This window comes from Cavia porcellus, unplaced genomic scaffold, assembly GCF_034190915.1.
Source record: "Cavia porcellus strain 051 isolate PalLab524CR breed Dunkin Hartley unplaced genomic scaffold, mCavPor4.1 scaffold_24, whole genome shotgun sequence".
Taxonomy (NCBI): Eukaryota; Metazoa; Chordata; class Mammalia; order Rodentia; family Caviidae; genus Cavia; species Cavia porcellus.
Genome location: NW_026947507.1, coordinates 48,266,002 through 48,290,934, shown reverse-complemented (window position 1 = coordinate 48,290,934; position 24,933 = coordinate 48,266,002). Strand labels below are relative to the sequence as shown.

General features: G+C 43.3%; 2 protein-coding genes across 7 annotated transcripts in view; one reads left to right on the top strand and one right to left on the bottom strand.

Annotated features, from left to right (window-relative positions):
- The window catches only part of Erich1 (glutamate rich 1), a 60,280-nt gene extending 52,525 nt beyond the window's left edge, over positions 1 to 7,755 (bottom strand). Inside the window, exon 1 of the mRNA XM_003479713.5 lies at positions 7,599 to 7,755. Coding sequence (XP_003479761.2) covers positions 7,599 to 7,620 — 22 coding nt within the window. The 5' untranslated portion in view covers positions 7,621 to 7,755. The remainder of the gene's footprint in view (positions 1 to 7,598) is intronic.
- A 4,496-nt stretch (positions 7,756 to 12,251) lies between these two features.
- Positions 12,252 to 24,933, top strand: part of Dlgap2 (DLG associated protein 2) — a 531,604-nt gene continuing 518,922 nt past the window's right edge. For 4 of the 6 annotated variants that reach the window (XM_063235015.1, XM_063235014.1, XM_013143569.2 and 1 more), the window contains exon 1: positions 12,252 to 12,431. In XM_063235015.1, coding sequence (XP_063091085.1) covers positions 12,414 to 12,431 — 18 coding nt within the window. In that variant the 5' untranslated portion in view covers positions 12,252 to 12,413. The remainder of the gene's footprint in view (positions 12,432 to 24,933) is intronic. The other 2 variants (XM_063235016.1, XM_063235009.1) reach the window with 1 other exon arrangement.

Sequence of the window (24,933 nt, the reverse complement as noted above, 5' to 3'; positions counted from 1 at the left end):
TGAGAAAATAAAAAAGCAGAGTAGGTGCTTAATGTCAATTAAAAAATGGCCTGCAGGAAAACAAATACAATTACCAAACAGAACTGAGAATTCAGGCAATCAGAATTGAGAAATGATGGACACAACAAAGAAGAAACATGAATAAAAACATCTCAGCTAAAATTAGTATGCTGCAATATCAAACAGAGAGATTAAGTCTCCTTTCCGTAAGGGAAGCAAGTTATTCTGATGTAATTTTCAAAAAAGATTGCTGCCCACACTTGCTATTTCAATCTAAAGACAGAAACCAAATAAGAATAAAATCTTACAGTAAAGTGTTCTTTGGAAATTAAACAGCTAGGAAAAACTGTAAAAATATGTACTTTGGAACGAAATGCAGTTTGGTTGCTGATTGCAATCTTGAGAATTCTTTCTATATAGTTATTTGATTTAAAATCTAACAGTTGGGTATAAAAAACTGTCTCATTTTTAACAAAGATATTAATAAATGAATGAATTTATTCAAGGAATTACTTCTTTTATCTTGCTGTGGTGTACCTCAAGTGTGTGACAAGTTCCTTCAAGAAAGAAGGCAAACTCAGCCAAAAAGTAAGGTGTTGCTTCTAGCATGCTTCTACCCCAAGTGATTTCTTTCTTTTCCTTTTGCTTTCTTTTTTCCTTTCCCTTTCTTCTTTTTCTTTCTTTCTTTCAGCAGAGGGGTAGGGTAATATCATTTCCTTTTAACTGACATGTAAGTTTTATATGTTTATGGGATACAGCATGATAACCCAATATATGCATAATATATAAAGATCAAATTAGCATAATTAATGTCTCCATCTACTTTATTATTTCTTTGTGGTTGGAGTCTTCAAGCTCCTTCCTTCTAATATTTTATAAAGCATAAATGGTATTGTAAACTATAGTCACTCCACTGTGCTGTGGAAAACTAGGATTACTCGTACCCCACTATATTTTACTATCCATTATCAAATTTCCTCTATTCCTCTTTGCCTCCATTTCTAACCTCAAATGACTACTGTTTTAGTCTCTTAAGATCAGCTGCTTTAGCTTCCACAAATGAATTAAAACACAGTATTTGTCTTTCTGTGCCAAGCTTATTACATTTAACATAATGTCTTCTACTTCTATCCAAGTAGCCACAAATGGTAGGATTTCACTGATCATGGGGAAATGGCTAAATAGCTTATATGAGATGCTCCCATGGGGGAAAAATAGGAACTTCTGTAATATTCCTTTCTGAAAAAAGTAAAATTAAACATACATGATAGAAAAAAGCATCTCCTCATCTTTGAGACCCTCCCCAATATCATCCTATTAATGTCATGAATATTTTTATTTTATTTTAAAAAGACCACTTTGGTTGCAAAAATGTATTATTTCTCATTACCTGTGTTCATAAGATCCTTAAAATTATAATAAATCTATACATTTTATTTGACTGGATATATACTGTACATGTAGAAGCTCTTTGCTGGTAGAAGATATCAGAAGTGATGTTCAATCATTTGTTACTCTCTAACCAAAAGTTTCAAAACTTTTGTTATCTCTATAATTAGTGTCTCTTGGAAATGTACGACTTCAGTGAAAAAAAAGTATGAGTACAGTTAACATGGGGATATGAGCAATGAAATAAGTTTAAAAAAATAACTATTTTTAAAAGTGGATGTTCATGAAAATCTGTAAAATTGACAGGACTTCATGCTTATAGAAATTGCATTAAGAGACCCTGATCTGCAAGTAATTTTTTAAAATGTGACTCTTAGTACTTCATTCTTTAAAAAGCCAAACAAAATAAGGGGGTTTATGATATACCTTTTTAGAGCTTTCACTTAATAAGACTTGTGAGGGAAAAATGCATTAAATTTTGAAACAAAAATTAGCAGACTTTAAAAATCATATTTTAATGAAAATTTGGTGCTGAAAGTTAAGACCAAAAATTGACATCAAAAGAAGGTTTCAGAGCAGCCAGTTTGATGATTTTGTTCCTCATACTACCCTGTTTGTAAGAGAAAAGCTGCCAAAACATTACTGTTAAACCACAAAACAAAAACAAACCGAATTATTTCATCAATTTAAACTATGAAAATTTCCCATATCTCACTAAATACTAGCTTTAGTCATTCTCTTCTTCACCCTGATATCTGCTGATTTCATTCTACCAGGTGCTTTAAATTTAAATTTTTCTAGGGTTATTGTATTTCTTGAAAATCTGATATTTTGAAATTTTTCTTTGTAGTAAAAATTGTTTAAAAGATGGCTGAATACATGCCAGCCTATAGCCTACATACAGATTTCTGTAAAAGGATATTCACTTGGTTGTTGTATTGAGATACTGGGATTGAATCAAGGGTCTCTGCACTGAGATACAATCCCCAACTTTGTTTTTATTTCTCATCCCCAACTATGTTTTTTTTTTTTATTAACCAGATTGGATTTGAACTTATGATCACCTTGCCGTAGCCTCCCAGAATACTGAGATTATAGGCCTGCAGCACCATGCTCAATTTGGGTTTATTTTTCCCCTTACATTTATCCCTATAGTGAGGTATGGTATTTAACCTCTGACTGTTCTCTATGAATAAATGATAATAGCATTATGTCACTTCACACAAAAGAAATTTCAGTACAGTATGCTAATTCAATGAACTACAGATTCTTACTGAGTTCCACAATAGAATTATAAATGGGAAAATAATTAGCTAAGATTTAAGCAAGAGTTGGCAAGCTTTCTGAAATATTAATTAAAAGAAAAATAGTTTCTAAATAATACTCAAATGTGATATTATTAGAATATCAAAACAAGACCAATTGACAAGGTATCCTCACCATTCTGAATAGCAGAAATACATTAGATAAATTGATTTCTACCAAAATTTTACTACTTAAAAAAAGAAAGAAAATATTCCAAGTAAACTTTGTCCAAAGTTTTTCCATATAAATTTATTAGATTATGTCATTAATTGTCCATAAATATTTAAAACTCATATAAGGCTGTCACATCAAGGACAAGAGAAAACAAAAGCTCTTGGGGGAAGGCCAAGATGTCTACAAAAGGAGACAAAACCTTTCACAAATTGCCTAGCTTTCACAGCTGTGGGCTCACCAAAAACAGCCTGGGATAAAAAATGTCACTCAGAAAGCTACCTAAAGGTAGCTTATAATGTGAAGACATGGAATAAACTGTCATTTTTGAGTTATTGCATTTTTCTTAGTCTCATTAACATTGCCTGTTTCCTTAGACACACCCTAATTTTAACAAGAAGAATGCAGTACAACAAGACCAGGAGCATTGTCCCTGGTAGGTTCTGTGGCTCAACACATGAGGAGACAACTGAGGAAGACACAAACACTACAAAACAGGTGTCACTTCTCCACATGCCTGGCCTCCCTCCTCTGAGGAAAAGGGAGCTGCAGGTGCCCCCGTTTATGGAGTAAAATTCCTATATCTTCAATGCAAGATCTTCTAATTTCTGGGGGTAGGCCTCTTTTTCCTGTGTTAAACATGCAAACATATTCCTCACCCTGAACAAGGTAACAGATGGCTGTCTCTGCAAACCCACGCACACAATGTACATTATGTGGCCGATTTCTTGTAACACACAACTGTTATCGCCCACTTTACAGATGTGATGCCCATGGACTACAGGGAAATAGCTTTGGGACACTCAATCAGTTGGACTTGAAAACCAATTCCATGCTCTCAGTGTTATGTGCCTGGGCAAAGGCCACCAAGGGAAGAAACCTTCATGGCACTTTTCCTCCTTTTTCTCAGGCTCTTTCTCTAGTCACATCCAATCAAGACTCTTGTCTAGTGTAGAATAAGTTGTCTCTAGGCATCTGCTTCAAGTCTCTGCAGCTGTTCATGTCCTCTTCTTAGAAATCCTTCTATATCCATCTCTTCCAGGTCCTCCTCCTATCATCACTATCCACACAACACATACTTGCTGGGCTTCCCATGACTGCCCAATCCCTTTTCCATTTATCTGCCAACTTCCAGGTTTATTTTTTAAGAATACAAGCACTTGGTCTATTTTGTTTAGAAACCACACTGGCTTCCCAGTTTCCACCATTCAGACTAAAGCTTCTCCTTAACTAAGGCTCAATGTAGCACTGAACTTTACCAGCAGTCTCTAAACTCCCTCTTTTTGCATAAAGCTGGTTTATTTATTCATTTAGAAACACTTCTTGAGCATGTTCTCAATCCTCAAATCAGTGGTTGTGTAACTCTATACAGAAGCCACAGCATAGAAATGACCTGATCCCTCTTGCACTCAGCCAGCAGTAGGAAAGCAACCAAAAAGGAAAAGGAGGTCTCTTTTCAACTGAAATGCACTCTGATTAGCAACCTTAATTCTGGCACTACAAGCAAGTCTGAGGAAGTAACTGAAGAAACATGCATACAACACATAAGAGCATGTCTGAAGGCACAGAGATTATGCACACATACATGCACACACACACATCCTCCCCAACTGATTACCAGAGCTTTAGAAACACAAGAACCAGCATCACCACCATGGAAAGCATCAACAATTCTGTGATGTGTGACTTCAGCCCCAATCCACTCCTACGTATATTTACTAGAATAATGAAAGGGATGTAGCAAACTGGATTGGAGCTCTGAAATGTACCAAGCCTACTCACAGTTTCAATCTCATTAAAGAGAGTCCTAAGAAGACAAAGATCTGTATCAGCAACAGATGTGGCTGCCCGAATCCTAGCCTTGTCCTCCTGACTCCCAGAAAGATACTATGAATGCCAAGCCTTGGTGCCCTGCAAAGAAGTGATCATGGCAGTACAAATTCTTATCAAGATAACTGAACTGCCTTCTCTATGATCACAAACTGCCCCTCCAGTTCATCAGGCTGGCAGGAACACAAAGAGCTGTCCAAAGACAGGTTTTGATAATCTTCACTAGAGAGGAGGCAATAAGAGGGATGTGAAAAGCAACTTCACACATTAATCTACATTTTCCTTATGACACCAGGAGGCTGGGGTTACTATTTCCATATGGACAAAAGGCTGCTATGGTCCTAAATTTACTCACTCCTCTCTACCCTAGTGCATAGCCACAGCAACAGGAGTGTGTGGCAGGTCTGTCTAAGGCTGAGTCCAAAGAGGCAGAAACAGGCCAGAAAACCTGCATTCCCCTTCTTAGTGCAGAGCCTGAACTAGAGATGGCCTCACATTACCACCTGGTATTCATCTCCACTCTGGCACTGAGAATTAATTGGCTGTATGGTAAGTCCAACTCATTTTGCCTCTCCTAAGAAATGCTCCCAACATAAAGTTGTTTAGTATGGTATGGGGAGATGAGAAAAATGAAAGAGATGCTCAAAATCTCTGGACAATATCTAGTGAAGAGATATGACATATGTACATTTATTCCATGTGCTCTAAATAGCACAAGTTATGTTCAAGGAAAAGACAAATTTTCCACAAGTTACTTCATGAAATATTCTGTTCCTAACTGAAGTTGTCCAGACAGTACTCAGGAGTTATCTGGTAAGGAAGTGTCAGAAAAGTTCAACAGGGCAGATGCTGAACACAAGCCATTCATTCCCAGTACAGTGGTTACTGAGCAGTTACTGAGACCAGTGCTGTGTGAGGCAGGGTCAGAAAACGACACAGCAGTGCTCTTTATAGAAGTCCACAGCCCAAAGGGAGAAGCAGCCCTTGAAGCTCCCAGACTCTACTGTGACCCTCAATATATGGCACAGCCTTACCAGAGTTAATATTTAGCTTTATTGTATGTCAGCACTGACCCAATCTCCCCAAGTAGAACAGAAGCCACTTACATCACACTTGAGACATGGTGCCCTTCATGGGTTTCTTTTCAGTCAGACAAAGTTATCCATTGTCAGAGCTGCATGATAATACTCAAGAGGCCCAAGACAGATACTTCAAAAACTGTCCAGACATTTTTATACCACAAAGCAAAGTACTATTAATCCTAAAGTTTTATTACAAATTGTTATACAAAAAACAGTTACATCAGCAAGCTACATTTCCTAGCAGAAGAAATCCAACCTTCCTTCCCCAAAACCCCAAAACTAAACATCATTGCTTCAGACACTGCTTCTCTACCTATTTCCAGCTTTCTTGTTAGGGACCAGGGCTCTCTTATTCATATGCCCTCACGGAGAAAACACCCTTGAACTACATCAGGGTCTGCAGAAGCATGAAATGGGGAAGGATTTCATGTCTGATCCCTTTGTTCCTTAGTGCCAGAGCAAGTGACACACAGGCTAGCTAAACACCACTAGAAAAATTTTCATATGTGTACCTGAGCTATGCACAACCTTGCTCATCTCTCCCATAAACACAGACATATCTCATTACCTTTGCACATCATCAGGGACCCGATGTTCTTATGGAGCAGATGGACAGTGAGTGTAGTACAAATCTGCACCAAGCCATTGTCCCTATCACCTGCCACACATTTTTCTAATTTTAATGCTCCTTACAAGTCACATAAGAGGGAGAATCTCTAAAGACACATTAACTCTGGTTTCCTACTTCAACAAATTATAAGTGCTTAGAATTTTGATTCCATCTTACACCTCCCTAAGTGTTCTTCAGAGGCTCAATGTTCCCCAGCAGAATTCTTCCGGTGACATTGTCAAGAAGAGACACAGACAACAAATATTTTGTTTCCACTTACATTTCATACTTCCTGGATTTATTCTTCCAGTCGCAATGTTCTTAAACAATCTAAACTTTCCCCCACAATTTTTTCACATATCCAATAAGGAAAGGAGACTATTTCAAAGGTGAAAGTTTCATGACTAAAACAAATTCTTTATGCATTTTGAGAATTGAGAGGGTCTGAAGTTGACTGAGTAAATTAAATACAATATAATTTATTGGACAGCAATGAGCACTTAACTTTAGGCTTACAAATATCACAAACATAAGACAAATGCAAGAGAAAGATGTAGAAGCGACAGTTTTCAGGGTCTGTTCCTCCAAAAATGCGCCTAATCGCGTCCACCCTCTCCCAATGGATGCTGTTGCCCTAGTTTTGCACACCTCACAAAGTGTGTTAAAACCGTTTTTGCAGCCCTTCATCTGCGAGCTGACCAGGGGTGCAGCCACAGAGGTGGAGACTGGAACGCTGGCTAGTGGGACTGAGACATGGATGATCTGCGTCCCATATTAGGGCTCCCTGAGAAATTAGCCCTCCTTATTCTTTTGCAGTTGCGTCTTATCCACAGTCGCCACGGCTTTTCATTTCAAGGGGGTAGAAACACTTCCCAAACAGGGAGAAACCCAAGAGAGTTTCCCGCTGCATGGCAGCACGAGCGACTCTGGGGAGGGGGGTATTAATAGGGCTTGGGGGTTCTGCTCCGACAGGGAGGTCTAAGGATATCGCAGCGCCTGCAAAGGGACTCCGAGGCACCCAAATGCTCCCTCACAGCCCTCCAAGACCCTCGCTCCCTTCAAGGACCCCTCAGTCCCCTAGCGGCCTCCTCAGGCGCCTCACTCTCGCCTCAGTCTCCTCATTCGCCCCACAGCCCCTCATTACCCCTCACTCTCCTCAAGCCCCCCTATAATAGAGGGTGGTTTGATAAACTTTACATTCCACCGCCTACCTCGTCTCCGGTGCTCAGCCATGTCTTCAGCTCCTCCCGGACCTGCGCCGCCGTTTCCGGATTCCGCCCTGCTATGCCCGCCTACTCCAGCAGAAAGAGCCAATCCGCAGCCGAGTCTCCTCCTAGGATTGGCTCATACCGAAGCTGTGGGCGTGCCACCGTTCCGAACCCAGTCCGGAGTACCCAGTGGCGGAGCCTGCGCGGGGGGGGGGGGGGGGGAGTGAGTGGAGGGGATGAATGGGGGTGGGGGCAAGTTCCCGGTCGGTGGCACCTGGAGCTCAGAGTGCGAAGCCTAATGGTCGCCGTATGGGAGACGGGGAAGACTAAGACCTGGAGATTGGAGGACGAGAACTTGCTCTGTGCGGGCCCTTCTCGTCCCTCAGGCCGCTTGACCCAAGCTCCCTCATAGCCGCGTCTCCACGTGTCTTCCCACCCTTTCCGCTCTCACCGAGAAGGCTCCCGGTCGACCGCGTCGACAGACTGCCCCTCGCCCGGCGCGTTCCCAGCTTTCGAGCTGGTGTCTCCAGAAACACGATCGCAAGTGTCTGTGACCGGCCCTCCTCTGCACGAGAGAAGCGGGAGACCGCACCTCAGGACTAAATGGACCTCAGCACGACCAGTGCTGTGGAGAAAGCAAATGAGGGAGCGCAGCCGAGTGCCTTAGTTGGGGCTCTTAGGAGCAAGTGCGAACAGGACTCGGAGCTGGAAGCCGCGGAGCGCGCCTGCAGCGGCGCTGGTAGCGAGGGTCAGAGTCTTAGAGGAGGAAGCTGCAAGTCAAGGGTTGGCCCTGCGCAGAGGAGTGAAGCGACCTGATGTGCCTTTGAGAAGCAGTTTTGCGCTGTGCTAAGAGTAGAATTCAGTGGGAGGAAGCTGGAGACACCTTGAGTCAGCTGCAGCAGGGAAGACGTTGGCGACCAGCATCTGAGTGGGAGCCTTGGAGAGTGCCGGAGGAAGCAGGCAGACTGAATGTGTTTGAAGGCAAAGCAAAAGGGACATTCTGGCTGATCACACTGGGCCCTGTCAGATTGGTTCGCACGAACAGTTAAGTGTAGAGTAGCTCCAAGATTTTGGTCTGTAGGCTGGAAGCTTGGAGCTGCACGGCCGGTTAGAAGGTTAGTAGAAGGTTAGCTACTAGTAGTCATAGAAGACATTGGCTAAAGGGGCAAAATGTTATGCAGAGATCCATCAGAGGGATCCTTGCTGGGTGATGGCGTGCAGCTTCAGGCAAGTGAAGTTTGAGATGCACACAGAATGCACAGACCCAAGAGGGCCCAAGGGGATGGAAGGCAGAGAAGGGGGTCAGGGACTTTTGGAAAGTGGGGAGATGTGAGGTTCCAGCTGTGATAGGGGGTGGCCAGAGAGGAAAGGGAAACACAAGAAACTTTCCTGAAACCAGGTCAAAAAAAGAATCATTTATCTGAAATGGTGTCCACAGGTCTAGATGAAAGCTGATCATATGCAGCTTGATATGTCAAGCAAGTTCCTTGGTGACTTTGATTACAGTAATTTCATGAGAATGTAGAGATGAAAAATTCATGAAACTTAACAGAACCACAGGAAGACACTGGATGTGGACAGCTCTGGTGGGACCAGGAAAATAGGGTGATAGCTTGAGGAGTTTTACGCACACAGAGAAAGAGAGAGAATGAGTTTATGTACCAATCTAACCATATCAACTTGATATTGAAAAAAATACCTTAGGAGAGAGAACAGTACAACTGGAGTAATACTCTTGATTAAGCAGCATCTTGGAGTTGTCATTCTCTACTTCATCATTCCCAGAATTCAAACCTATACTGGACTTCCCCACCTTTTAGCAAAATCTTTCTAGTAACCATGTATTTTCCCAAGCCCTGCTTTTTCAGTCACTTTCACCTGAACTTTTTGAAAAAGCCTATTACAGAGCCAGTATCCAATTTGACTTCTTCAGCTGATACCGTGGTCCACCCATCTTCTTTCACCCCTCCAGTGTCCCTGCTTCCCATGGACATCCACAAACTCCAACACACACTCATCAGTACTATTATAATACAATCTCTCAGAAGCACCATTCACTACCAATCTTCCTAACTCCTTTCTCATTTCCCACATGACTCATCCAGAGGAAAAATATCAAATAGCATAAATTCTCCTTGCAACATTTCTTAGTTCTACTCCTAGTTGGTGTTTTTAGCATTGCTCAGGCTCACTAGGATTTCTTCCGGCATTTTAATTTCCTCAATCACACTCTTGTTTTGTCATTCCCATTCACCACCATCTTGTGTCCTCCTAGGAGCCAAAAAAGATCTTTTAAAAATCTCATTGCCATTCAAAAAACACTCGGTGTAACCCACCAGAGCAACAAGTTACAAAAGAAAGGTCACACAATCTTATCAACAGACAGAATATTTGACAAAATGCAACAGATACTCACTATTTTTTTAAAGCCAACAAGCAGAAGCAAGGTAAAATCTTCAATTTGATAATATCTATAAAAACTCTATAGCTAACATCATAATGCAATTTCCCCACTAGGATTAGGAATAAAGTAAGAATGCTCCCTTTTACCGATGCTTTTCAACATCATATTAGAAATCCGAAATAATGTAAGAAGACAAGAATAGGAAATTTAAAAATATACACACTAAGAGAGAAATAAAATTGTTTTTGTCCACAAATGACATCATATGCAGAAAATCTTACTGCCCTGCTCAAAATTCTATGTTGTGTGTAAGATACAACATCAAGTCCATAAAACTTCCATAAGAACACCTGACTCACTGTCCAGCCACACGTTCATCCACCTTTTTCTAAGTCTCTTAGTTGTGATTCTCCTAAGTGGTCATTTAGAAGAAAAAGTACCCAACACTTCTCATCCCAGGTTTTCCAGCTTGCCTTTCCTTCTGCCTTCCTCAGGGTGCTAGTAGATAATAACCTCTGACCACCCCACTACTCACCAGGTTTCACCTCATTCCTGGTTGCTTTCTTTGAAACCATAGGAAATCCTCAGCTGGGAGAAATGGGGTGAGAAGGGGAAACCCTGAGTCATTGTGGTGGGGGGAATGAAAGTCAGCAGAAAACATACTCTACCTACCTTTGCAGTGTGAGGTGCATCCTACACTGTTCTTCAGAAAATCCCAAGCAGGACAAAACTCAGCCACCTGCAGGAAGGACAGCCTGTCAAGGTATTTTTATTCTCTTTCTTTCCCAGTCTCACTCTGTTTACTTCCTCTGCTAGTTTCTGGAGATCAGTCTCAAAAAGCTACTTAGGGAGAACCTAGAAGATTTAACTTAATTATGACTTCTTTAAAGCATTCTTCCATGACAGCACAAAATATTAGCTGCCCTTTTCATCCTCCAACAACATCTTGTCTTTTTCCTTCATATAAGCAATTGTTTTTCTGATTCCATGTTAGTCCTATAACTTTTATCATGACTTTCCCCCACCAAGACTGGACAGTCCATGTGGTTGGTGACTGTCAAAGTAGTAAGTACTGTGTTACTTTTGTTTCTTCTGTTGCATGAGAGGACAAATACATATTTGAAAGGACGAAGACAAACACACAGAGGAGGAAACTAAAGAGCTACTAAAATTTCAAATCTAACAGATTTGTCTGGAATCTAGATTTTTGATTGAGGTATGGCACACCAATTCATTGCTTTTTGACAGCACACATTTGGCAGATGCTAGAAACATTGAGAAATTACTGTGGTTAGATTTGTTAAGCAGTTATGTAAATAAATTGCAACTGATTAATATTTGAGTGATTGAGTATATAAAAATTTTAAGGAAACTTAAGATTTTGACATTTTTGAAAAGATTGGACCTATTCCAGATGTTTCACACTTTATTTCTTTCAAACTCATTCGTCTTTCTTTAAAATTCAATTTGATGTTTACATTTTTGGGCTCATTTTAAAATCTCTTAAATTTCTCCACAACACAGAGGCATAGCAAGGTCCATTGCTACATTCCCATTAAAATGGGCCTCAGAGACTTATAGGGCCCTGCAATCCACAGTACAGGAGCCCAGTCTGGCCAGCGCATTTACCTCTAGGCCTCTGGAACTTTTCTTTTAGGCTGGGCCGTCCCAATTTGATCTCAGAAGAAATTTCCATTTATCCAACTGGGTCTCAGTCACTCCAGACTGCTGCTGGGTGCCAAAGCAACTTTTACAAAGCTCTTCCTCTTCCTTTGGTGTTGCAGCAGCCCTGGCCTTCTGAGATCTCCTCCGAGGGCACTTGCAGGATCTTGTTCCAGGGTCTGTGACGCCCCTGGTAGAACCTGCCTCCGACAGTAGGCAGAGCCCCGCACAAGTAACCTACAGGAAGGTGGCCTGTGGAGATCAAGAAAAGCTTGGTATCCCGCCTCCCCATAGCGCGCACTTGCGGATACCCTGCCAGTCCACTTCCCGCGCCTCTCGCCCCGGAAGTCCCAGAGCATTCACGGGTCTCCGCGCCTCGCGGGCGCCGAGGCGGAGGCGGGATCCTTGCTAACTTTCGGCGCGCGGAGCACGTGCTGCGAGTCCTCGGCCACCCCACTGGCTGGTTTGGGCGCAACAGTTGGGCTGGCAGCACCGCCTCAGAGGCCGTGTGCGCGCTTCCGTGTGCGCGCTGGGTGGCGGCGGCCAGGACTCCGGGCTTCCCGATGGGGCCGCGCGCCTGCCGCCCCCCTCTGCGCAGAGCCTCCCGGCGCGCAGTGCGCAGGCGCCAGCGCGGGGACCCACGACGCGCCCGGCTCCAGCGCGGTCGGAGCGCGCGGCAGCTCAGACTGGCAGATATCGGCAGAGCCCACCTCGCCATGTCGCCCCGCACCTGCTGAACCTGGAGTCCTGAGATGTCCGCGCTGAGAAAGGTGAGAGCCGTGGAGCATGGGGCTGGGGCCAGCGCCGTCGGGCAGAAGAGATGCTCACGGAGGCGCGCGGGGGCAGCGGGGCCCGGGGACCCCGGGGTGCGGGCAAGGAGATGTGAAGCGTCCGCGGGGCGCGGGGCAGCCGAGGGGAGCGGGGCTGCCAGCGATGCGCCTCAGTCCCGGGGCCTGGGTGGCTGCGGACGCGAGGGGCGCGGGAGGGGCCGCGCCCGCTCCCCAAGTGAGCGCGGAGACTGCTTTTTTCGGGTGGTTGCTAAGCGCGGCTTCCCAGGCGCAGGGCTGGTAACTAAGCCTCCCCCAGCCTCTGCCGTTGCTGCGCTCGCTCCTCTTGCGATCGCCGGAGAGAGAATTAAGGAGGATGTCATTATTGCAGCCAGGAGGGGGCGGGCGGGGGCTAGGCGGGGGCGCGAGAGGAGTGAGGAGGCGGGGGACAGTGGGGGACGCTTGGCCGGCGGGGGACAGGTGGAGAGCAGGGCGCGGGGGATAGAGTGGGACTCGAGAGCCGGCAAGGAGCAGGGCTGCTGGAGGTTCCCACCCGGACTCCAGCGTCTTTCACGGGGCTCTCGCACACTTCTTGACCAGTGTCATGCCAGCTATCCGCAGGTCGATTCTCTCAGATGAATGGAGATGCCGGCCAGGGCTGGAATCTGGAATACGCTACTTTCCAGCCACTGCTTCTTGTATCGATTAAAAATAAAGCAATAAAGCGACGGGCGGGCAGCACATCCGTTCTCTGTGGCGACTCTACCAACCTGGCGCTGGCAGTTCTGAGCGCGGGGTTCACAGCAGCTGCTCCCCAGGCTGCGTTGACGGGGGCGGGAGAAGCGACAACCCCTGGCCCCAGGGGCTCTAGAAGACCTTCATTTGCAGATATTTGTACTTGGGAAACACTCTAGAAGCTCAGCTGGCCCCTGGGAGACAGGCTCACTCTGGGACCCTCACAAGTCTCCAGGCTGACCCAGAGACCCCTCTGGGTATGGCACCTAGTTGTGAGGTTCACGTGTTTGCGACACCATTCTCATTGTACTTCGCTGTAGTTTCCTCTGTAGAAAGTAATAAATAGCCAACACAAAAAGTGTGATGAAAAATGGTACTTTGTGGCAGGTCAAGTTGTTACTCTGGTGTTAAAAAATGTCATTAATGAGGATTTTCCAGTAGCCAAATTGTCTTGTGCAGGCAGCTGGGTGACTCACAGATTTGGCTCCCATGGTGATTGTTGAGTTTGCGCACAGTCCCCTTTCAGATAGTGTGACTTTCTCATTACTTGCAGAGCAGATTAGAATAGTTTATACCCCACATCTGGCCTCCTGGTCAGCAGGCCTCAGGAAGGCTCTGCTGGTGCACAGCTGGGCTGGGAGAATGATGGGCAAATGAGGAAACCTAGGAAGCAGTCCTCAGCGTTCTGCCCTCTCTCCTGTCCCTTGGAGGCCTTTTCTTGTGAATGAGGGCTTGTTCACAAAGACAGCCTGTTGCAGAGTGGCACTTGGTATCAGTAAGCTGTCCCTGTTACTGTCCCTTCACACATTGCTTGCATCTTCTCTATTGAGAAGTTAGTGGATGTGGAATGCCTGTGCTCTTCGTCTGTCATGTGAATCTTGTTGCATGCTAGAATGCTAAAGAATAAATTTAGGAAGCAAAGTGAGTGCCACATCAAGTAACAGTGATGAAATAACTGACATTAAAATTTTCTTATCACAAAGTTGTTCTCCCAGAGGAGTATTATAAATGGACTTCGTGGTGTGGAGTGTTGTTTCCTCTCCTTCTGTAGAACTCTATGGCTTTAGGCATGTAGCCCACAGTGGAGTGGCCCGGGAAAGACAGGAGGATGCCTTTACCCACTAGTGTGCCTTAGATTAGTTTCATTTAATATTGCCTTGGTGTGCCTTAGATTAGTTTCATTTAATATTATTTTTACTTTTATAGAATTCTGATAGCTTGTGTTATTTTTTTCCCAGTACATATATCCTTTTATGGTAAGCTGGTGCTTTTTCTATTTTTGACCACTTCAGTTTTTGAAATTGGTAGGAATTCAAACTGAATATTAAAGGCAAAAATGTGTCTTTCAAAACTTATATCACTTTGGGTTTTTCGTACTCAGAAGCTGACCAATTTTGGAACTTATGAGCTCTAATGTTTTTAAGTGTTAGAGAATTTTTCTGCTTTTAACACATTATCTTCCATAAAGTCTAAGAAATGCTGTAATTATGACATGGCTGTATTTGAAGAAAAACATCCTCTCAGTTGCTCAAGCAGTGGACTGATAGTCACCTCGATTATAGATTTTATAAATTAACTAAACATTATATATTGGCCCTTGGAATAAATATGCCATGGTCATTCACTGGCTATAGTAAAAATATCCTATTTCCTCATTTTGGCCAGATGGGAGTCATTTTTAAAGCATTGCAGCATGTTGGCTATAAAAGAATTATAGCCTGCCACACAGGAAACTGCAAAATATCTATGCAGTTAAAATTATTCTTAATCAACCACAGCTTTACTAAGTAATCACTTTTCATCCTATAAGCATTCCTGCCTCATCACCAGCTTTTTAAAATATATGTTTAGTTGTTTCCAAGCATGTATGAACCTCACTGTGGTAATTCACCTGTGTTGATGACAGGGCAGGAGGCTGGCAGCTGGACTCTGGCACAGCTTGGCATGCAGTGAGGCCATGAGGGCTTTGGTACAAAACCTGCAACTGTTCTTGGCCAGCTCTGCCTCCCAGGACTTCAGTGTGGTGCAGGTAACAAATTTTGGTTCTCTACCAATCTTGCCAAATGGAATTTATATGTGTTTTTGTGTTCTGGGCTCTGAGTTTCTTGCTTGCCCAGCCAGCTCTTGGAGTTGCGAGAGTGCCGGCTTCTTTCTTTGGCTGCCCGAGCCTATTTGCAAGAGGGGCATCAGTGGCCATGCTCAGGAGGGATCTTCCTCTCCACAGCACTGCTGGCACTTTTCCATACTGAGTGTCAGGTATCAGTTCTTTCCTGATCATCCAGAAGAAGGCTTACTGTGGAATAGCATGACGTCTGCCAAATCTGCTGTGCAGTTTGAACTCACTCCAAGACCTTGTGGAGAAGGTCCCTCCCCACACCCAGGATGTGCCTGTGGTCATCTCTCTGTGACACAGGCTCCTGACTGGCTGGGGAATGTTCAAAGAACGGGGTGCTCTCCTGAGCTTAGAGTTTTATATAGTTTTGAGAAAAGAAAGGCGTTAGCTGAGAACATTTTCAGTCTTGAAGCATTGCATTCAGCTTGTGGCTTGGTGAGGTGGCCTGCCTGAAAACACAGTCAACACTCAGTGGCACCTGTATGCACGGAAGGAAGGCCATGACTATGGGTGGAGATAATGGTTTGGACATTTGGTGTCATGGGAAACTCCACACACCACTGTTCTTGGGTCTTTTAGGACCCTTTGATTTTCAATCATGCCAAGCAGGAGACTCTCTCTTCTCAGGCTCATCTGTCCCTAACATTCAAATGGGTGTGCTTTTAGTTTCTCCAAAAATTCTCTTGTTGAAGCTGTCTTTGTGGGCAAGGTTTACTGATGGCCAGGGAATGGTATACTTCTTATGTGTATGCATGGGGGAAAAAGAGAAGTAAAAATTCAAGTCAATCATTTCTAAAAGTAAATGGACATTTGGAACCAGCCTATCCATAACACTGTAGTAAAAATTTTAAAAAGTAACCTTGTGAGTATAATTGGTCAGTGTTTAAAAATGACATAATATACCCTACACACAAAGGGAGTTTGAGTAACAGGTATAAGAATGTAGTTAAGAAAGAATAAAATGGAAATGAACTGCTAAGACTCATAGAGTATGTATTTTAATCCAAGAAATATAAAACATATCTTCTATGCTTAATGAACATTTGTCCTACTATTTCTGCACAGTGACAATAAGTGGCTTTTTATCTTGTCAGCATAAGGTGGTGACTAAGAGCAGGCTCTACTGTTGCCTGCCTGGGAAGCTGAGTGGCATTTGACAATCCAGTTGGCCTCACTAAAATTCAATTTTTTCCTCACTAAAATGAAGGACAGATACAGTGTTTACCTGGTAGGAAGTCGAAGTCAATAGATGAGTTAAGGGCTTCTACAATTATGAATGGTATAAATGCTTGAGACTTCTGACTCTTATCATGGGGAAAGAAAGTCAGGTCTCAGCTAGCAGAGCCTACATTGGAAGCTACCAAACCATCTGAGTTCTCCTAAAATGTCAGTGCATAGTCTTTATCTATTCTTCTTTTACTAAGTTTGTGTTGCCAATATTTTTAAAAAACTTGGTTTTTTTTGTTTGTGTTTTTGTCTTTTTGAGACAGGATTTCATTATGCAGCTCAGGCTGGCCTTGAATTCACTTTGCAGCCCAGGCTGGCCTTAAACTCACAGCAATTCTGCTCCTTCAGCCTCCCAGGTGCTGGTATTATAGGCACTACACCATGTCCAGCCTCAAAAATGTTTTTTCTGCACACTTGTTTGCTTTTAGTTGGCTTCTTAGTTTGTTTTTTTTTGACACAGCATCTTGCAGTGTTGGCCAGAATGACTTAAACTCCTGAGCGCAAGTGATGCTTCCACCTTAGCCTCCCAAGTTACTCAACCATAATAGGCTTGTACTGGCTTCAGAATTTTTTGGGTCTAACTTAATTTCAAAAGTCATGGGCAGAAATATTAATAAGATAAACAGAAAGAGCTAATAAGTAGGTCAGTCACAAGGGTTAGTGAATTCTTTGTATGCATGTCACATTTGACCCTGGACAACATGGAGGTTGACAAAAACCAAACAAACTCTGACTACGTAACAATGCAAGGTAGCATATTCATTCTCCAGTGGATCTCTCTCTTCCCTCCACCAAATTATAAACTACATTTTCATAGTAGATCTTGTAAACAGGAGTTGAGTTCTGTAACATACAATAGGTGTACAAGTATAGAAGTATTTTTTATGATTGTTTCTTGTAGACTTCAAAGGAAAACAGAACACATTGATACAACCTCTGGGAAGATATAAATGCATTTATGCATTATCTCTGTGACCAAGTTTTGACTGGGGTTATAGAATCTAGCTCTTTATGACTTTGTACCGTCTATACATCAGTTCTACTCTTAAAAATACATGTGAACTTATGTTGTAGATAATTCAAATTTCTCACATGTATTTATTTTCGTATTTCCTAAAGTATTGCTGTGCAACTTGTTTTAGCCTAAGATAAGTGACTATTGCAGCACGTGAAGAAGACTTCCTACCTACAGAAAACTCATCATTATTTGTAATATTGTAAGCCAAATAGGTATTTGATAGTTCAGACTGTCCTGCCTTAAGCATGCTCAGAACACTCATATTAGTCTATGGGTGTGCAAACCCATCTAATTGTTTATTTTATAGTATATGGTTGAATATCACATGCAGTTTATTGAATGCCATACAGAAAAAGAAAACTGGAATGGTTGTATGGGTGTGCCTTGATATCTTTGTCAAGTTGAAGAACTGCCAATCAAGGCAAATTAGATTTCAGCTGTGTTGTCTATAGTGGCTTGTCACTCCCTCTCTATTCTGTCCTTTTTCAAATTTCAAGGAAGAGTAGTTCTTTATCTAGTAAGAATTTACAACTTGTTTCTCTCAGAAATCTTCCCTGATCTGGGAAGACTGAATTAATATCTTGAGTTTCTTTGTCCACCTCTTGGGCTCTGACTCTTAGAACTGCATTATAATCATACTTTCCTGGTTTTCCCAACTCCTCTGTTAGAATGGCAACTCTATGGAAAGTCATGTGTGGCCTGGTCACCCATAGCTCCCAGCCAGCGGGGAATGACTATCTGCTGGATGACTGGAGGAACAAGGAAGATTGACAGTTTTCCAAGATCTGACCCACTGTTCTTTTCTATCTTTCCACCCATCTCACCATTGTTCTTTCCACATTTAGGCTCCCTGTGTTCCTGTCTTGTCACTCTGTGTTACTTCCTGTTCCAGATTGGCTTTATTGCATTGGCAGGACTCATGCTTTCATCCACATTTGACAATTTTTTCTTCTCTCTCTTTCCTTGACGTTTATATTTCTAGACCTAGAGAATGCTACTTCCTTCTGGCAAGTTTCCCAGGCTCAGTGCCAGATGATGTCATCCTCTTAGTCCTTGCCTGGTGCCCATGGAGGGCACTGTTGGTGGAAAGCGTGACTGGGCGCTATCCGTGGTGCTGAGAAAATGGCCGTGGAGGGGACAGAGTTGGCAGTCCCTCAGTATCTGCCTTAGTGTTGCAGACTATATCACCTAGTGAACACTGGGATGAATAGGCATATTTTCAGCCACTGATTCCTTATTACACTGCTCTCCGGGTCTTTCAATGAGTTGTGTGTGTGTATGATCAGGATGGGAAACGACCTATATTGATGACTTGCACACCTGTTTATTTACCTTTAATGTGAAACCTTTGGCCCTTCAAAAATAACTTAATAATTTTTACAACAGTCTTTGTAATATTTTGCCAGTTTCTGAACAAATTTCTGAATATCTATTTTCTGACTGTTAAAAGCTTAGTATAATTTATAAATGTTCATAAACACTTGAAAGACATAGCTTTGAACTTTTGTTATGACCATTTTAGTCTGTAACATTTTTGGGTCTAAAATAAAATGTTCTATGTCATCACTGTAATTAGGTTCAAACTTTTATTTTTGTTATTAATGATGAGGTACATAGCTTTTTAAAGCAACCAAACATTATTTCTTAGTCTTTAGTTTATCCCTTATTTGCTTCTTTAATGGTATTTTCTTAAGCATCACAGCATTTGATCTTTAAAAAAAAACTTCTTGCATATAACTAGTCCCAGCATGTTCACTTCTGGGAACTTATCCTAAGGAAATAATCATGAATTTACAGGAAGTTAGCTAAGCAGATGTTCACTCCATTTCTGTTTCACAGTATAATCTGGGAAAAAGGCAGTAACAGGAGATTGAATGATTTTATTATGATATAGCCATCATGGAAAGAAGTGTGTCCATTAGAAAGATATACATTGACTGTCTAATGTTACAATGAGGTGTTCTGTGCTGCAATGAGATATGAACAGATTATAAGGAATGGATACGGTATCCTCCCCCATTCCAAAAGTGCTTGTATTTGGAGGCAGTGGAATAACTAAAAAGTACCTAGCAACCAGAGATGGAGTCCCACCAAGCCATTCTTGACTCTGTTAGTGCCTTGATCAGGTCTAGGGAGTGATGTATTGTTGCCTCCACTGCCTTGTGTGGCCTGACACAGCCAAGTGTCTATCTGTCTTCCTTTGTGTTCTAATCCACTTCTACAGGCTTCTCAAGGGTTCCTGCCCTGTCTACCTGGTCCTAGGTCAGGTTGGGAGAAAGGCCAGCTGAAAGTCAGTGCCTTTCTCTGCATCCATCTCATGTGTTAGGTGATTTTCTTATTTATTGTTAACATTTGTCTAAACATAAGTAGCACTTATTGTGCACTTGCTGTGTGTCAAGCACTCTTACATGACTTTCATAAGCTACCCTTAGTAACTCAAACTTTGAGTGGCCGTATACAATCAGTTTTGCTGACATCTATGTATGGTGGAAGAGGAAGCTCAGAAAGAGAAGATGGGTGATAGGTCTCAGGTAACAGATGGGGTCTAGCCAGGTCGTGGACACCACTGGGTGGGCTGCTGCCATCTGTGCTGCTCTGGGGGAGTTTGGTGAGGGAAGAGGCCTTCATTTGTTGCCCTGGTCTTCCAGCACCTAAACATTGCAAGGCAAGGTGTTCAGCCAGTGTTTTCTGTATTCAGGAGCACAGATCACCTAACCTTGTGTCTGTGCTTGCTGAGTTCACAGTGATCTGATTTTCTTGTCTGTATCAGAATGCCTTAGGCCTCACATAGAGAATGACCATGGAAATGAGTAAGATGTCCCTGTAGAACACCCCCAGAGATCCAGGTTTTCCCACTTCTCTGGTTTTCATTGTTTTGGTGTCACTCCCACCTGGAAGCTGTGACAACAACCAGGAAAAGAATGGCCCATTCCTCTATCAGTGACAAGCATCCTTGCTATGAGAAAATGTGGGCTTCAGAAAAGATTTCCTTGGCCTGTGGGTTCTTTTTCCAGAGTGGTCACTTCACTCTGCTCCATGATCTTGTGACTGGTGGCTCTCTTGTCATCAAGGGTGGTCCCTGTACTCACCTGCACATCCTTAGCCTGCAGGGGAGGTATCTGTAGTTCAGCCTTGTGCTCATGCTCTTTGAGCCTCCATCAGTGCTATACTGACCTTCAGTAGTATGGACCATTGAGAGCCAGCAAGAAGTGGCAGGGGGGCTTGCCCATCTGTTGGGAAATTGTTCTTGTTTTTGCAGTTAAGGAACCTTACTTTGCTCCATATCTTGTCACGTCGGCACCAGTTACTGGCAGGAGTGGGGAAAACATCTTCTGGGGTATCAGATAATCTTAACCCATTTTCTGGGGTGAGCAGCTTCCCTGGATCCCCTAAAGCCACACAGGGGGGATTGAGCTCTGGAGAAGGCTGACCTCTCAGAAATCAGGAGGGCACAGCTGTATGTTTACCCCTACATCCTTGCTGCTCTTCTGAGTTTATGAATTGGCTATGCCCTAGGATACTTTAATAATTTGATGAGGTCTTAGAGGATCTCAGTGTGTCATTCAGCAGAATTCCTGGGAAAGTAGGGTATCTCTTCTCAGAACACATTAAACCAATTCATTCATGTTAACTGTAAGTGCTTCACTGATTGTGTACTTATATGACACTTTGGAAGGACACAAGCCAGATATAGGACAGAGGGCAAAGTCCAAAAGCAGGGGTCTAGATTGGCGTGGTGGCAGCTAATAACCATAGCCCCTCTGCAACTGCCTCACTCCAACTAGGCTGAACTTGCAGGAGCTGACCTGTCTCAGCCACATGTTGTGTTTTAGCTGAGATGTGCAGCAGCTGAGTTAAGGGAAAGGCCATGCAGGGTCTCAGCAGGTGATTTGTGCAGTCATGTACTGGGGTAGAGGAGAAAGCCGCCTCTTTTTCTACCAAAGTCCTGGAGTTCAAACCATAGAGAAGGCGAGAGAGATGCTATCTTGTTTAGGTCACAACATATTTTGGTAATTTTTTTAAAAGAAATTGCTTGTGTGTATATTAGGGAAGATTTAGATCTGTGGTGTTATAAACTTGTGAACAGCATCACTTTTGAGTGCTCAAAGTATTCATTATCTGCAGTTTGCCCAGATTGTTCTTGGGCTCTGCCCTGAGCATTTGCCTATTCATTTGTTCTCTCCTTCTTGAAAAGTGTTAGTTGTTCTTTGAAACATATCGGTGTTTTCTGGGACCGGAAACAGGTAGGACCTGAGGCTGTGTTCCACTTCATGGCCTGGGGAAGCCTTTCTGTCTCTGCCAGGACTTTCTCTGCTGCTCACTTTGACCACATGGTCAGCTCTCCAGTCTCCCTCTCCTGGTGTAGTGGTTTGTTCTTGCTCTTCTCTGGTGTCAAATTGGAGACTCCTTGAGCTACTTTCTTACATTTTCTTTCCTTTCTTTTGCTAATCTGCCAAACATTTAGACATAAAGAAAAGCACAAAATTATGTATTAACTGTCACCCTCATGCCATGATCTAGAAGTAATTATGGTTGATTTCTTGATGTTCTTTTTTCCAGACCCTGTCTTCTTGCTTTTTAAACCAAACTGGGGAACTATCTTGGTTATCTCTTTATATTTTTTTCTAAGTCCCTCCCATATATACAAAAGTATTAATAATTAGATTTTACATGATATATACTATTCCAGTGTGCAGTATGAGCCAGCCATTTTCCTACTGTCCAACATTTTATTTGCTTTACAAAATGCTGGCTATTATCCTAGGATTAAAGTCTTTTTATATTTGCTAAAAATCTAGATCCTGTTTCTCCAAAACATTCCTAAGAACTTCTGGTTAGTTGGTGGCTTTAGCTGATGACCAAACTTGAAGCTTCAAATCGCAGAAGCTTGTTCTCTCTCCAATTCAAAAGTATAGAAGTCTCCAGTCAGTGTCTCAGAGCTGTGGTCCTTTCAGATTCTCAGGGGGTTCACCCTATCTCTTCCAGCACAGTCTGCCCTGTGACTGTTCTGCTCCAGTCTCTATCTTTATCTTCACAAGGCATCTCCCTGTGTGTTCTCTTTTGTCTATCCAAATTCCTCTCCCCAGGGATGCTGTGATTGCTTTTGGGGCCCTCCCAGGTAATGCAGAGTAACTTCTCATCTAAAGATCCTAATCAATCACATGGGACTGATTTCTTTTCTGCACTCACGGATTCCAGGGATTTGATGTGGACTCCTTTGGGGCCATTGTGGTCCACCCCACGGTGTGACTTGAATGCCTGGCTGTTTTCTAGGCTACCAGTTCCATCAGGGTCACATATGTGGGCTCCTCATGCAGCCTTGCCAGTAACTAGGGAAATAGAGGCAAGCATGAGCTGGTGGTGGCCTTGGAGAGGACTTCAAGAAGGTGACAAAGAAGTGGTATTAAAGGCAACAAAGCAAGAAACCAAAAGAACTGGCAGAACATTTAGAGTATTTTCTATGTATGAAACTGGGAGAAGATCCTTGTCCTTGGGAGGGTTAATACACCAGTGTGCAGAACAGGAAGGGGCCGGAAGTGCAAAAAGGCATGGAATGCCAAATTCTGGCCAATAAACATTTGAAAATAGTACAAAATCACTAAGGAATGATAACAAAGAGGCCAATTCAAACATTACTTTTTCTGTCAGGTAGGTTATTCTTTTAAAGATAGTGACCACACACTTTTGATGCTTGACTTTCAAGGTACCTGGGGCCAAAGTCCCACTTGCTCTCGGTGCCCTCCACCTTCCTCTGTGAAGTGCATGGCTCTCCCAGTGCCACTTTCTCCTGCTTCTGCTGATCAGAGAACGTTGTGTTCTGGCCTCTTCATGAAATGTAGACTTCCTATTTCAAAAGACTTAATGGAATAGCATTTTTTAAAAAAGAAGAATTCCAGCTGGCTAAATTTAGGTTCTGAAAAATGTCTGCTCTCAAAGCAGATATGTTCTGAATCTCAGTCCGTAGCCACACTGCCCACGGGGAGGGTACCTTGGTGGAGTGGCTGAAGGTCAGGCATGGCTCCTTGGCTCCTGTCTGCAGACAGGTGTCATGGGCTTGTTGGTCCTGTCATGCTTTGCATCGAGGATACTTGCCTGTGGGCATGACTATGCTGGCACCATGCACTTCTCTAAGGGTGGTAGGGAAGGTCCTGCACTGGGAAGGTCCTGAACAGTGCCTGCCTCTTTCTTGGTCCTTGCAGTGAGTTGTAAATGTCTGTTCCAGCTATTTTTTTCATTTATTTTTTGAGACAGGGTCTTGAGCTCGTTGTGTAGCCCAGACTGACCTTGAACTCATGGAAGTCCTCCTGCTTCAGCCTCCTGAGTGCTGAGATACAGGCATTTGCCACTATGCCCTGTTTGTTTGTTTGTTTGTTTGTTTGTTTTCTTGAAGAAGTCATTTGCTGTCAGTGGAGAAGGTCAGTTTGAGATTTTTGTCCCCAGTTCTGGATGTCCCCCAGCACAATGTCTCCCAGTCTCCATCTCCCCTGCTGGGAGCGGGGACTGTGCACGTTCTCCTCCCACTGTCGGCATCCTTGGTCCTCACTGTGCACCCCAAGTCATCAGGGGCAGGTCATCATTTAGATGTCCTGTCACAGATGAAAAACACCACCAATCTGTCCCAAGGCCTTGCTGTTATCAGCAGGATGATGAACACCTTGCACTGCTACTTTAAACACACAGGTGGTTAAAAGAGCAAATCAGACTCAGCCCTGTTCTCCAGGTCAGAGGCACAGGACAGTGGGGAGGCCCTGGGCTGTAGGAGCAGTATGTGCTGTGTGGGAAGCAGTACAGCATCTTGTCCTGGTTCCCAGCTCCAGACCGTGTTCCCTGCTAGGAGCAGTGGGTGCTGCCAAGGAGGCAGAGACTTGGATTCTCTTCTGGAATTGATAGATAGGAGATATAGCTGGTGGACTGAGTGCTCCCACAGCCCAGGTGGCTTGTTCCATCAAGGAAACACACATATGGGCACTGCATAGCCAGGCCCTGGGCTGTCATCCAGGGGAAACTGAGCCCAGGTCCTCTGAACCTAGGACTTCACGTTTCTCAAGACAGTCTTCTTTTTGATATATTTTATTCTTCTGTCCATTTTAGTAGTCTTGTGCTCATCCTGAATCATTATTTTTAGTAATATGGCAAAAACCATGGACATTGTACTACTCTTGCTTTTCTCATAGCTTCTCCTCAAAAGAAGCAGCAGGTCACAAACTGAGAGTCTGTTTGTTTGGCATATTGAGTTTGAGTCTCGCTCTTTCTCTTTTACACACATGGAAGCAGAGGCATCAGAAAAGTGGGGCTTGACCCTTAACACTTTGGCCTGGGTGCAGTAATATTATTTCCACAGAGCATCCGTTCATTTCATCATGTGTCATAAGATCTGTTCTCATAAACTGTTTATAGATTCTACACATGCA